At 39.1% G+C, this 14,717-nt stretch overlaps 1 protein-coding gene across 3 annotated transcripts in view; it reads right to left on the reverse strand.

Annotated features, from left to right (window-relative positions):
- PARD3B (par-3 family cell polarity regulator beta) overlaps positions 1 to 14,717 on the reverse strand; it is a 391,325-nt gene that overhangs the window by 131,907 nt on the left and 244,701 nt on the right. For all 3 annotated transcript variants that reach the window (XM_058028158.1, XM_058028157.1, XM_058028156.1), the window contains 2 exons: positions 6,216 to 6,419; positions 5,030 to 5,258 (listed from right to left, as the gene is read on the reverse strand). In XM_058028158.1, the coding sequence (XP_057884141.1) occupies positions 5,030 to 5,258; positions 6,216 to 6,419 (433 nt within the window). The remainder of the gene's footprint in view (positions 1 to 5,029; positions 5,259 to 6,215; positions 6,420 to 14,717) is intronic.

Consider the following 14,717-nt stretch of genomic DNA (forward strand, 5'->3'; position numbering starts at 1 on the left):
GTGGCTGCAGTCCATTAGCTATCTTACCTTCATATCCATAAAACTGAAAGGGCTGCCCAGAATTTTTACAATCACTATTCTGGAAAAGGTAGAGAGAGCCATAGACTTATGTTTATTATACTCCAGCACTGTAACAACTGCTATGGGATTAGGATACAGAACTGCAGAGGTCACATTTCCCTGGTGATTTAAAGGTTCAGCCTTCTGCCAACTTAATTTAGAAACACAAAGTCTACCTTTGTTAGAAGACAGTATTTTGATAGTTTTTCAAAGCATGGCAATTCAATAAATATAGACCACAAACTTAAAATCTGGAATTCATCACCTAGCAAACTGAGGAATATTTTAAAAATTTATTTTATCAACCTCTTGGTTAGATCAGCTTTGCATTCTTGGTCCTAAGTGACAATACATTTTGCATTAGTGTTCAGCATCAGGGATTTCTAACATCCTGCACCAACAGGTTAATTAACCCTTCCAAACCGCCTACAGAGCCCTGCTCACAGAGCTTTTGACAGTTCTAAGCAATGACACCACACACTACCTTTTTTTCAAAGCCACAAATATGCTATTTCACTACAGTGTTTCTCCTGAAAATACTGAACACCTTCAAAAAGAAGTACAGGGAAGCTCATTTGATGCCCAGCAGTCTTCTAAGACTCACAGTGCCCGGAAGGAATCAGTCAGCTCAATGTGAGAAAAGGGATGAGCCAAGAATTAAATGTGGCATTGTGCAATCTTGCCGCTCTTCTCTTGCAGAGAACTCAGTATTATTTCTGTTCTGAAAAAGATTCAGTGTAGATGCTAGACTCTAGCCTGTCCCCGAGACTGAAGTATACCTTTAGTCACAGCTCCACTACTGAAAGTAATTAATGGACTTGTTTTCTTGATACACAGTATCAATTTACTGTTCAGTCTGTCGTCTAGTGATGGGTTATTAGTGAACAATGACAGCATGATGTGCCAGAAAACATCAAAATGTAAAATATGTAAAATGCCCCTTGGCCAATATTACACAAAACCAGTTGAGACTCAACTTCTGTTCTTTGGACAGCACATACACACCTTCAGAACTAAAGCAGGCACTACATGCATCAGAACCAACCGAGGAAACAAAGCCCTGTGCAGTCAGCACCACAGTGAAATTGTACTTTGGATTATAGAGACTTTAACCACTGTCATCTGCATTTCAAACCTCCAGTATATTAACCTACTTTGCCCAAATGCTACAGCCATTAATATGCTGCAGCCAAGAGTTTCAGTTAATACTGAGTGAAAAAACAGGTCTTTTAAAAAACAATGATTAAAAAAAAAAAAAAGCATGATTTCTTGATGGTCTCCCTGAATCACAGTCACCTAAATAAAGCTTCAATCAAGCCAAAGCTTAGCAGGAAAGCAATCATTCTTCTTTTTGTATGTGTAAAAAAAGACCAGGAACTACAAGTAAATAGCAGCTGAGCAACAGATGAGGCACTAAGTGAAATCTGTTAGCAACTGCTAACAGCTTTGCTATTTTCTGTTGTTAAATTAAAAAAAAAAGGCAAAAAACCAATGCAGTAGCAATTCCAATATGTTCAAAAATCTCAGATGCAAAAGACTAAAGCTCAACAATTCTTGTACTACAGCTGAATACTTGGATTTGGTTTTAATATCTTGAAATGCTTTGTTATTGATTATAAAGGAGAAGTCAGCCAATTCACACGGCCACTATATCAAGGTAAAATTTCTTATCACTGCATGTGTGACCCAGCAAGCATAGCACAAAAATCCCACTGAAGCCAAGTAGGACATTTCCAGCAGCTGTTTTAGCCTCACATTCTACTTTCTTTTGTCCTTTACACCTGACCCCACGTCATTCACCAGAAAATGCATGTGTCTTAATTAGCACTGAGCTTTCTGGCAAGATCTCTCATTTTCATTGTCCTTCTGGTCCTGGAGCTTTCACCACAGATGCTCAGTTCCTACTTATCTCAAGCCAATTTTGACATGGGTTCAATAAGTCTGTTTTTCTGTTTGGATGCATCCCATAGCACAGCAGAACCATGCAGGCACAGCTGAAATAGCTCTGAACAAAGCTGCCCAGGAACTACAAACAGCATGAATGTACCAAAGTGGGGGTTCCAGCTCCCAGCAGGATTTGTCACATGGCTGCAATCACCAGACCAGTTGAAAAAATTCATTACATTGCCTGGTCCCAGGAATAGATTTCCTCTTCTTACCCCTGCCACTTGCTCTAATAACTTTTTTCCCTTTCCCTTGGCTTTATCTCTCCTGTCAGACTAACAAGGGTTCTGTTCCTTCTTTTGGTGGTCTCATACATGGGGGATCGCAGCACAACCACTGCCGTACCTATAAAATACACACCACAGATTTCCTTCTCCACCAAGCTTTCTGCTCCACTACAGTGTTTACATTTCCAATGCCCCCTATGTGGCAGGTCCCCTTTCCAATTTAAAGTCATCATGTCCAAAACTGGGCTCATCTCAGTTTCTAAATACTTCTCCCTACTTTCTCTTAAGATACCAAGAATTAGCAGCCACCTTGCCTGCTGCAGAAACTCACAACTTTTGTCATATTAAACTTCTCTCTTTGCTTCCACAGATGTTCTACCAAAAAACCATGCCAGTTTCATTCCCACAACGTCATAAAAAAATCTGGATGTTTCTTTCCATTCATGTTGCTAAAATACTTATCATTCAAACCTCCTCCCCATCCCTCCTAACATTCACCTTCACATCAGTACAAGACTCCAGTTTGAAAAATACCCCTTGAATCTAATATTTAGTTGGTATTTGATCTGCTCTGAATTCCACTATTAGTTCCCTATTATTTCTTTTAAAAACATTCAGATCAATTGGTTTTGTTTTTCAAGTCATATGTGCCAGTTTCTGTCTGAAAAAATACCAGCCTGGATTTGCTCATCTTGCCCAGGACATATGGCCCCAATTATTTCATAAATGCACACTGGTTGCTCTTGTTCAAGCTCTACTTTACAGGTCTGCAGCCTTCTTTCACTTCTATCATGGCTAGTATTCCCTAATACTCTCACCTTTTCAGGAAGGAATTTCTTTTCAAGTTTTATAAATTCTGGAAAGATACATCAACAAGGACACAGAACCTCTAAAAACCTCTCAGCTGAACTGTTACTTCTTAACTACTTCTCCTTCTCTCTTTATTACAACATGATGCTTCCATCTTTGCTGTCTTGTAGAGATTTTCAGGGGTGTGGGATAGAAATTCCCATTCTGTGCTGCCATACAGACAAATATTATTAACACTGTCAGCTGGGAAGACTATCTAAATCAAAGACAAGATTATAGAAAGAGCAGATGTATAAACCTTGTGTACTACCAAAATGTGGAATATATTCTGAAAGAGGGAATCACAACAAATGGTAACCTGTTGTTCCCGGCTTTGCATATTGACCATTATCAGAATTTCTGTCAACTACAATAGCTTGTTTTGGATTCTAATGTCATCCCATGTTCTTTCTGGCTCAGATATAATATCCCTGTAAGACTTTACAATTCAAACTTGGAATCTGCTATGTATCTTTGATACATTAAGCAGTACTTATCCTTTTGTCAAACCTCTGTGCTACTCCCCTCCTCTTTCCTACTCATGCCAAAGAGTTGAAAAGAAGAATGAAAAGAGGTATAAAGCTTAAGACACACAAGAGAGTTTTTGAAGTCACTCTCCTAATTATTCAGTTTTTGACTACCCTTCCATGTTAAGTCAAATTTCTTTAAACAACATGAACACAAATGCATGTGTAATGCACAAGTGTGTGTACACACCTCCTCTGCTCCTGAAAAGCCCATTTGAAAGCAGACTGGTATAGCCAGGTATATCTTATGAACACTAACAACTGTTGAAATCATGCACATCTGGAATACAGGTATGCCTGAATATTTTTGACAGTGTCTCCACAGGGTTCAAAAGTTGTATAGGACAATTGCTGATACATGGAAGAAAGCTAAAACCTTCCATATTAATATAACACAAGTAATTTTACTCTAGAGAACATAGTGACACAAAGTTGAAAGGCAAGTTCATACATTATATGTCCTAATGAACACCATGATCAGTGAATGATCTTGCAGCTGCATTTCTTAGATTACTATTTAAATGCATCCTTGCCTAAGCAATGATTGTGGTTTTTGTATATATGAGTACTGTCTACAATACAGCACGACAAGAAACACCAACAGCATCCTAAAGCCAATGTTAAGTGCTCAGTGCCATGAGTAACCACATGTTCCTTTGGTTTAATCTCCTCCATGTGACCAAGATTTTTCATCACATACTCTGTATTAAATGCAAAGAGCTACTTCAACACTTAAATATTCTACAGAGCCAACAGGTACTGGAAGGAAGGGTGTCAGCAACCAGCACCTGAAGCACCAAAAGCTCCAGCAAGAGCAAGGAAACAGCCTGAACAACTCTGGCGACTCTGAGTTTACAGAGCCACAGAACAAATAGCCACAGCAGAAATCCAAACACTTGCATGCTGGGCAGGGAGGACAGTGAACTTTTGTTCACTGCAGGCAATGCCTGAAGCCATGAAGTAAAGATTTTATCATAGGTAGTGGCTTTCAGCAACTGCAAATGTTAGTAGACCTTTTGCAATAGCACAAGAATTCTGCTCTCCCTGCAGCTTGTGAAGGGAGCAGATAAGAAAGGGAAGAGAAAGCAAAGGTCTGAGTCTGGGAGCAGGATTTTGTTTTACTCAGAAATATTCCCCACAAATCCTTCCCTACTGATACATGCTTGCTTTAAGCCTAAAACCTTGAATCTTTTCTGACATATGGGAATGCATTTCAAAGGCACAAAAAGACATTTTGTCTGCCAAATGTCTTCTGCCGCAGTTACAAGTTTGGTGTAAAAGTATAAACTGCTTTCTTTTTGAATAACATAAACATTATTTGAGTCCAAGTGAAATAATTTTTCCACTACTTTATGAGAGCATCAGTTGTTTCCTATCTTATAACGAGACTGGGTGGCTGTTTTGCTTTGTAAAATGCCATACCTCAACATGACACCAAAGCCTTTCTTCTTTTTCTTTTCTGGATCTTCATTTTCTTCCTTCTTTTTCTTCTCTTTGATTTTAGACTTGCCCTTTTTCTTCTCTTTCTCCCTACTTTTTTTGTCCTTTTTTGCTTTGATTTCTGCATCTTCTAGTTCAGGGTTCCCCGGAGGGGCAGATTCCACATTTTGAGCTTCTTGACCACAGTGAGAGCTCTTATCAGAGCCACCATCTGCACAGAATGAAAAAGAAGCAGTGAGGATGGCTATGGGCCACTGAAATGCAAACATGTGAAATACAGCAAGAGTGTCTACAAAGAGCTCAAATGACTCACACACTTACTCATTTAATTGAATAATTTAAAAAGCAGACTAAGCAGATCTAGTGGATTCAAACAGATTTGTATTGTAAATTAAATGCAGAATTATTTTAATGAATTGTTTTCTAATCATTGTTCCTGATATAAAAATCCTGATACAGTAAAGCACTTGTTCTCTTTGAAATCTAGCTTGTTAACCATGTGCTGGGTTTCAAACACACAGCTTACTTCCACAAGAGATTCTGGTGACTGCAAAATCAACCTATGTAACAAAATTACTTCATTCACTCCCTGGAATCTTTCTATTTTAGTGGCGGAGCAAGAAATGGATAAAATGTACTGTCTGGCTGCAAAAGAGCCATATTCCTTCTGCGGGGGGGGCTCAGGATCCAAGCACTGTTTTACACCCCATACTAAAGGAGATGTATTTCCAGACTGGGGTCTATAAAACCCATAGTGAAAGAACGAGCAGCAGGGTGCTATCAATACACTGCCTTATCTACAACATGAAACAAATTTCCTGGCTGGAAAAGGGGGAATTGTAAAACAAGAGAGATAATTTTTAATGTAATCTGAAGAAAGCAGCTGCTTCTTGAAGTTGAAAAACATAATTATTTAAGGATTGAGTTCTAAATCCTCCAACCCACCCCTGCCCCAAAGGAGATCAGTGAAAGACTTTACACTAAACCCAGTCAAGGTTGGATGGGGTACTGCAAAGACAGCTCTATTCAGTGGAAGATGTGAACAGCTTTTAAAATGTGATCAGCTTCAGTGGGACTAAATCACTGGCTCATGGTGCTCCATCGAGCTGGCCCTCAGCAGTGCTAAGTGAAGGTGGCTCCCTCAGTCAGTGCCTTCAGCACAACATACCCTCTTCATCCTCAGGTCCATCGTAAGACTTGTCAATGGCAGCTCGGAAGCTCTCATTGCATCCCCGGCCCCGCACCACGTGAGGCCTGGGTCTGTGAAAAGGGAGTTCATTCTTCCTTACTTCAGCCACAGCAGTCTGAAGACTCTCAAGAGAACTGGATTTCTTTAACCCCAGAGTAGGACCAAAATCTTTGCCAGAGGAGTCTGGAAAAGAAATGGTTAAGGTTTTATTCCAAAAACCACACAGAGAAATTAAACTAGTCAGATACATTTAATTGTGTACTTTATTACTTGGGGCCTTTGAAATAGTATGCAATCAATGTAATTTGTTCTAAAAATAACATCAAGTTAAACCTAGTTCAGCAGATATCCCCATTCAGACTTGGAGGGAATGGCACAGAATGTACTGACGTGACAAAGTGATGGGCCATAGCTGGCTCGCTCTGTGCCACTGCAAAGCCCTCACCAGGGATGAGGATGGGGCTGCTTCCTCTACCTTTGCCAGTGATGTCCAACTGGACAGTGCTAACAGTCTCTGTTAGCATTATCACTAGCACTAAGGAGAGCATTATCGTTAGACTCACAAGAACAACCACTGCTACACAAGTGTTTTGCTTTTTAGAAGGAGATAGGTTGTATGAATGGTTGATATTTTCAAACACATTTCTTCTGAGAGAAGATACATCATTAGTTCTCTCTAAGTTTTACCCAACCTTTTCCTTCAAGCTGAAACTAGTGCTATGATACCAACACACACAGAGCTTTTTCAAGAAACAAGCAAAGCACAGGTTAACATAAATGATGTTGCTGTCGCTACCTCATTCCCTGATTACAGGCTTAAGAAAGCACTTCACAGAAAAACAGAGGAAATACTGAGTGTCCCAAACCTTCTCTCTCTTTAGATTGCTTGACTATATGACCTTAGAAAGGCTTTATTTTGTAGCAGCATTTGTGTTAATTAGTATTAAAAAATGATAGTGGAATAGGTAAAGAACAAAATTCAATGAATAGATGCACTCCAATCAATGAAGAAATTCACAGCTTAATTTAAAAGTCTCTGTAGCATCTACTTAGTTTTTATATGGCAGAACAGTAAATGTTCCTTAGAAACACTAAGAGACTGCGCCTTGCAATATGCCTTCTGTCTTTGAGAACTCAAGTGCTTTTGCTTTCAACTTTTAAGCAGTACTAACAAAAGGAACAGGATAACATAAGAGAAGCCCTTCACCTCCATGTCCATACTGTAATGCCTGAAGGGATTCAAGGGTCACAGAAAAGACAGATATGTTAGTATGATTTGCTGTGATTTTAGCAATTCTAGAGTGCAAGTAATTCTGAATAGCATGTTCAGTGAATTCTTAAAAGTAAAATAGCTGAGAATTGGCACCAAATAGAGACTTGGCAGTAGTGCCTACATAAAGCAATTTACACTTCCTTTACCTGCAGACTGATATGTAGCTGAAAACAAGTAGGGGATTGGGGGTGTGTGTGGAGACAAACAGGTTTAAGGGAACCCTGGTTGCTCCATCACCCAGTGCAACCTTCTTCTGTTCCCTAATTGCCTTTGTGGAGACTACCATTATTGACAAATTAGCAAGTGCTAAAGCAAAGTTAGAGGAAAGACCTGCATGAACAAAGAGGTGCTAAAAATCACTAAAATCTTGTGCATCAGTAGGAGGCACTGTGCTGCCTATCACAGGCTGAGAAGGAGAAAAACCAAGGGAAAAACAACGATAAGGAAAAAGGCCGAGTGAAAGGCATTGATGAGCAGAGGAAGCTCTCTCAAGTTTCAGTCACCAGCCAGCCTTGGTGGGCTGTTTGGCCAGACACAGAGCACAGCAACACACTGGCAGAGCTGCTGGCCCCGGGCAACCCAGCAGGCAGCCAGGCTGGGCTGCAAACCGAGGGGCTGCGGCTGTGGTCTGGGGGCCCTGCCGGCACTGGGTCCCCAGCACTCTGCTCCGAGCCTCCTGGGAGGAACAGCCACTGGGAACGGCTTCAGGCGACTGCAGAAGGGCTGGGCACGTCCCTGCCTCCAGCAGGGCCATGTGAGCCCAGGGATTTGGGAGGTCCAGCAGCCAACGCTGACCCCAGACTGCTGCTACAGTGGCCTGGCTGGCCAGAAAAGTACAGAAATGCTCACAAACACATCCCAGTGCAAGCTGTACTACACTCAATTACTGCTCTAAGCTCCATTAACTGGAAAAAGAGTCTCAAGTTAAATGCTGGTTACAGCCTGTTTTATACAAAGCTGAGCCAGTTCCTCAGACTGGAAGACTGCAAGGTATGAAGGCCATTCCTAAGAAAATCCAACCAACACCTGAAGTTTGGAGTGAGACACTCACAGGACACATAACAGACAGCAAGCTGTGTGCTCAGCCTCCCCACACACACTGGGACCCAGTCCTTAGACACCCGAGCACACTGAGGTGTCCTCATTTGTTCAAAAACTTACTGAGAACCCTCACTCACAGATTGGTATTGAGCATTCAGTTGACCCATTCTAAGACTGTAATAATTTGGTATGAAATGTCACTTTCTAATTTTTTTACAATTCAGCTTTTATTCCTTCCCCCCCCTTTCATTACAGAGCTGCAGTAATCACTTATTAGAGCACAGCTAAAGATACAGGAGCTAAAAAGCTTCCCTAAGCAGGGAGACCTGGCCCCTTGCTTTCTGAGCCAGCATCTATTACTGGATGCTTTCCAGAAAAATGCACAAAACTCCATAATGGACAAGGCTGCATCCCAAATTGGAAAATTGCCTTCCCCTGCCCACATCAGTACCTTTTTAATTTCAGCAGACCTTTAGAACTGCTGTAAGCCTGAAAATGTGTTTATTTATCTCATGGGTAAAAACACCCAAACCAACAAATGAACAACAAAACCTCTCTCTTATCTTTTACAAGTTATTAACAAGCATTTCTGGGGACACATGGTGTGTGTCTATATCTAGCCTTACCTGGACTTTTAATACAAAAACATAATTTGAGAATAAGAAACTCAGCTGCTCATTGTGTTAAAATGTTTCTTTTCATGGATTTGAAATTCTTGAGCTCTTTTACTGCTTCTTGTAGCACAATGATAAAAAGACAACTGAAGCATCCACTTTATTGTTTTTATAAATGGTGAATTACTTTATATATCTCTCCTGAATTTATAAGAGAAGACAACAGCTGACATCACTACCTGCCTAGACTGGCTGAAATCAAACTGCTGCTTCTAGGATGTTATCTGTAACTGATCATCCTTCCACTGAAAGACGGTGTTACACATGGTTTAATTTTCTGCTCGATGCCAACATGGCTAACACAGATTTTTAAATTCTTAATGTACCACTTTAAGTAAACCTGCTTTCTGCTCTTTTACTACTACTGTTATTAGTCAGGTCTTTCCAATATTTTCTTTTTCCCACATCTGCACATTCCTTTCTTTTTTTAATAGCCCAGCTGAAGAAAATATGCCAAAAGCAAAATGTCAGTCATGAAAATCAAAGGGAAACAAATGACACAGCATTGTGGGCGATGCAAGCCACCCCAAAGGCATGTACAGAGGGAATCCAAATGCAGAGAAGCCATGAATCACTGTCACTCTACATGAAATACAACTCCCAAGACACCCTACAGAGTAAACATTTTATATATTTATCATTAACTTTATTTTCTAGATAATGTTTCTTCTTGAAAACCAAAGCTACAGGAATAGGCCTAAAGGAGAATACTTAGAGGAAAATATTTATGTGAGCTAGACTAACTTACTATTTACATTTTGAAAGACAGCGAGGTAAAGAAAAACTATAAAGGAAAAGGGAAATCATCACGGAGACTGAGAAAATACAATAAACAAAAAGTTGAAACAAATTATAAATAATTTGATTCTGTTTTTGCCAGTTCCCTAAACACACCAAGTGCTGGTTCCTATTGCATTGCACATAGAGGAGGTTCATGTAGTCCTAGGGAAGAGAAAATAGTTCTGAAAACAGTGAGTGTTCCACCCTGTGGATGCTGGGAGGCTGGAGAGAACATGGGACTGCTTTCAGCAGGCAAACAACTGTTTGAGCATGAAGCACTGATGGTGGCTTCTTCAGTGGTAGCACTCAGAGGGAGATAATCCAACAGCTTTGAAGGAAGCAGGTACAGCTCAGTGCCTGCTCTGCTTTGGACACACACCTCCAGTAGTATCCATGATATTCAGCTTGGGCTCACGGAACTCAGGCCTACCCCAAACTAACAGACCAACTCCTTCCTCTACAAGATTGCAACATCATGTAGTGACTTAGATTACTTCATGTTCCATTCTTTCTTAACCATTTGTTTAATGTAGTTTCATTTATTTCTGGTAGGATTCACAGTATGCCTAACTACAAAGGATTTTTTCCTCTCACTTATATTTTTATATTCAGATACTCCTTCAATCATCCACCAATTCAATGCAAAGAATGATTCAGGAAGGAGGAATCTGAAAGCCATTACATCTTTTAGCTTGTGATTTTCAAATGAAGAGCTTTAATATAACATTTCTGTAGAAAAGTCTTAGATCACATGGTAGCTTTTTCTTCAACACTAATTTATACAGGTGACATAGAAAAGATTAAGGGTTTGATGAAAAGCAAGAGAAGAATCACTATCTTGCACTTATATATTAAAGACAAGATATCTAGTTTTTCTCATTTAATACCTCAATCTAAGCATTCCAGATAATAAGCAGAAATACTGAACACAGAACAACCCTGCAACTGACAGAGAAACAAAATCTAATAAAGAGAAATCAAAGCATAGGAGAATTTAACATGTTCTCTGATTGTAAGAGACAGCTACAGTCTTCAGATTTACAGATATTTCAATCTATTTTACTACATATAATGATTGCAATTTAGCCTGCATTTGCACAAACTGCAATTTCAGCTATGAATAATGACAGATCACAATTTGAGGCCCAGAAGATATGTTGAGCCTTAGCCAGCTGAAAAGGAAATGCTTGCAATAAGGCAGCCATTAGGCAAAAAGTGAAAATGCACTATTGTCATCTTAGAAACGCGAGTTGGTGTCGCTGTTTTCTACAGGCTTACCACTAACAAACAACAACGCTGCAATGGAACGTGCTACTATTTCAAAAAGAATATGTATGGCATTAAACATTTCAAAAATGCTGACAAGTTTCCCAGTGCAACAATATTAAAGCTAAGAATTAGAAGCAAAGGCAGAGGTTCAAGCGAAAGCCTCAGTGAAGGGGCACATGCACTTCCCAGGTTAGTGCTAATATCAGACAAAATGCAGCCAAGCCTGTCATTGCATAGAAACCCTGTGATCTTATCTGCTGAAATAATTATTTTTCTACATCTGGTTACAGAAGTCTACCCCTCACATAACCTTCCAGTTCACAGTATAGCCCTGCATCCAGTGCAGTTTTCCTAGACATCTGAATCCCTCTTTCTCCAGCAGATCCTGCCCTCCCTCTAGTTGGTGCAAACTGAAGCACTTGCCCTCCAAACAGGTCCCAATATAAATCAAGCTGCTTCTCTTGCACAAAGCTTCTCCTCAAGGATATTTATGTATAAACTGACTTGAGATATAGGTGTTACAACCCGGTAAAGGAAAACTGCAATAGGAGAAGCAATGCAGACAGGAAAAAGTCCAGTTTTTAGAAAACAGGATTCCCCAGTGGTTTCAGGCACCTTGTAAATTGATCAGTCTGGAACTGAGTAGTAGCAAAAAAATTCCAGTGCCCTGTGATTGCTTTATTTCTACTTCCACACCTGCCCTCTGAAAAGGTCAAACATTTAAATCCAGCTTTAAAAGATTGGGAAATGTGACACTTTCTGAGACTAATTGATATAAATTATGTTTCTCAAACTAAACCAACATTTTTGTTCCCAGGCCAAAGTTTAACATGAAGTAAAGAGTCCCTGCACTAATATTTAAACAAAGTCACTTCTGACAGTATGAGGCTAACATCTAGAGCATTACCTTTTGATCTGTGGGACAGATGGGGAAACTTCTTTAGTACTAAAACAGAAGAAAGCAAGCCAAAACGTACATTAAAATTATAGTTATGATTTATTTTGTTAAGTCTTAAGCCTACTTTGAAATAAACTCCTGAATTATTACTCAATCTTAGTCATCAAGCCTGAAATAATATTTTTTTAAATTAATAATTTAAATGAGAAGTAAATTAGAAGAATGCAAGAGGTTCATATTAAGCTTTGTGTTTACATCACTAATCTAAAGTTTTTTTGTGTTCTTTACATGTGAATGCAGAAAGAAATTTGAAACAATCATATTATTTATAATTCAAAGAGTGGTATGCCATTTTTATGCATCAATTTTTGGCCTGGGCACATTTTTATAAATACTTACATAAGCCCCACATTAAAGATTGCTTTAAGTGTTGTTTAGTGATTAATTTAGGCTAATGAAACAAGGAAGCTGATTATTGTTTAAAAAAACAAAAAGCCAAGGCAGCAAAGGAAACTACATTTCAATATCAGCAATTTAACTTGCAATTTAACAAAAAAATCTTCCTTATCTGTAAGCATCAAGACTAAGAAAAGAAAGATTTTTAACAAAATAACCAGAAAATAATACCTTTTGCTAATCATGGCATTGCTTCTGTACCTGCCCACACTTTGATCAGTGAATCCTACATGCCTGAGATATTTATGAGCTCTTCTTATTGCTAACCCCATCACCACCGAGCTGCCCAACAGCCGCTCTAATTTAAGATGCTCTAAATATTGTTGCCATGGGTGACACATGAACATGGAGTAAGGCAAAAGCTCTGCTAATAAAAAGGCTTTCACAGCATTTCAGTCCTTGCTCATAAGTAAAGTTAAAATTTATGGCTTTTAAAATACTGGATCTGAGAGAGGTCAGGTTAAATGGCTGCTAGTAATAAAAGGAATCAATATGCCACAGCATCTGAAGCAGCCAGCAAACTAAATAAACACTTCATCCAAATCCACTTGGCCCTGAATTAAAAGAACATAAAATACTGTATTTATTTTGTTTGCCCTCCACCAGCGTGTAGTTTGCATCACTACATCCGCTGGAATTCTACACAGAGAAAGCAACAAGCATATGTTGGCCAAATAACAATTAAACTGTGTGTCAAGGCTAGGAGCAATTAACTGGGCATTAACCTTATCAGGGAAGCACTTCTGGATTAGCCAGCTACAAACAGGCAAACATCTCAGTCTGGGAAGATTCTGCAACATGTATTTACAAAAGCTTCAGAGGACTCAGACTCTCTGTCTCAGGCCCTACAGAGTAAATGAGCCATTTCCAGTAATAACCCTTAATTCATAAGCCCTGAACAAAACCAGAATCACCTTTCCCAGTGATTAGTGTGTCCTGTTAGCATAGGAATGCAAAACAATTTGTTCCTTACAGCACTTTAAAATAAAGCAGACCAAATGAAGTAGTGAATTGCACCTTTCACTCCTCATCTACATTTGGTTTGGTTTATAGATTGAATTCCAGGAGAATTTATGAAAATCTATTTTCTTCTGTTGATCTATTTGTATTTCAAAGGAAAGTGCACAGGTTACTTCACAGTTTAAGAAACTAATGCATGTTTTGCTTGAAGTTACCAGCAGATAACCCATAAAGAAGGTAGACATACACCTGTAATCAATCTCTATTAAAACACAAAGGCCATTCAAAAAGTCATGCATATTTTTGAAATGGCTTTGTTTATGGATTCAATAATATTTGTCTTCAAACAGTTTTGAAAACTTCATTTAAAAAATTCAACTCTTAAATGGAAATATGCAGAATTTTGTCAAACCTACTATTAACTAAGAGAAAGAGTTATCCAACATCTGACATAGCTGAGACTCAAAATCCCTGCAGAATCTGAAAGGATTATGGAGGTTATCAGGAAAAGTCCTCAGCAAAGGTTCCCTTCTATTACCTACTGAGATTTTTAAGATCATTTGAATGCTTATAAAGTTGATAGCAGTTATTACAGATTCCTAAAAGCAGAATCCATAGTTGTACTGATACTGGGACTTCAACTAAGCTTCATTTTATATGCCTCAACTTTTTTCTCTTTTTTCCCCCTCAAACTATCCTCTGTACTGAAACTTCTTCACTTGCGCTCATTATGGAGATCAAGATTATTTTTAGAAAAACAAAAAGCCTCTTGCCACATCAGAAAAACTAAAGTGGGAAAAATTCTTCCATCTGGGTAATAATTTTTCCCCCCTCTATTCACCAATAACTCAAAATGGACTGAAAGGAAACCTTTCAAGCTTTGTGTGCAAGTACGCTGTGAACCAGATCCTTCACTGCAACTTTTAGGAAGGAAAGCTCACTTTTCACATCTACATTCCATGTTCTTCTAATATAAGCCAGATCTGGGCAAATTTGTATTTTGAAGGCTTTCTTCCACAAAATGAGTCCTTAGGAAAAACAAGTCTAATTCGTGGACCTAATGGCAAGGGAGTTTTCTTCTAAAGAGCTCCAGCAAAGGATTTTGCTAAACTGTACTGTAGTGTGCAGAC

Source organism: Melospiza georgiana, chromosome 7, assembly GCF_028018845.1.
Source record: "Melospiza georgiana isolate bMelGeo1 chromosome 7, bMelGeo1.pri, whole genome shotgun sequence".
Lineage (NCBI taxonomy): Eukaryota > Metazoa > Chordata > Aves > Passeriformes > Passerellidae > Melospiza > Melospiza georgiana.